The sequence below is a fragment of the Phaethon lepturus genome, unplaced genomic scaffold (assembly GCF_000687285.1).
Source record: "Phaethon lepturus isolate BGI_N335 unplaced genomic scaffold, ASM68728v1 scaffold4985, whole genome shotgun sequence".
Taxonomy (NCBI): domain Eukaryota; kingdom Metazoa; phylum Chordata; class Aves; order Phaethontiformes; family Phaethontidae; genus Phaethon; species Phaethon lepturus.
In genome coordinates this window covers 29,154-29,417 of record NW_010539727.1, presented here as the reverse complement: position 1 = coordinate 29,417, position 264 = coordinate 29,154, and the positions used below count along the sequence as shown (strand labels likewise).

Sequence of the window (264 nt, the reverse complement as noted above, 5' to 3'; positions counted from 1 at the left end):
CTGGGCACCTGCTGGTGCAAGAGCTGCCTCAGCGTGTGCATCCTGGCGGCCCTCTGCTTCGCCTCGCTGGCCCTGGTGCGCCAGTATCTGCGGGACCTGCTGCTCTGGGCCGAGAGCCTGGACAGCCTGGCCGGCGTGCTGCTCTTCACCGTGGGCTTTATCGTCGTGTCCTTCCCCTGCGGCTGGGGCTACATCCTGCTCAACGTGGCCGCCGGCTACCTCTACGGCTTCGTGCTGGGCATGGGGCTGATGGTGGTCCGCGCC

At 68.2% G+C, this 264-nt stretch overlaps 1 protein-coding gene across 1 annotated transcript in view; it reads left to right on the top strand.

The window, feature by feature from the left end:
• Nucleotides 1-3: 3 nt before the first annotated feature.
• TMEM64 (transmembrane protein 64) overlaps nt 4-264 on the top strand; it is a gene marked incomplete at its 5' end in the record, with an annotated part of 13,038 nt that continues 12,777 nt past the window's right edge. Inside the window, 1 exon segment of the mRNA XM_010287191.1 lies at nt 4-252. Within this exon segment, the coding sequence (XP_010285493.1) occupies nt 4-252 (249 nt within the window).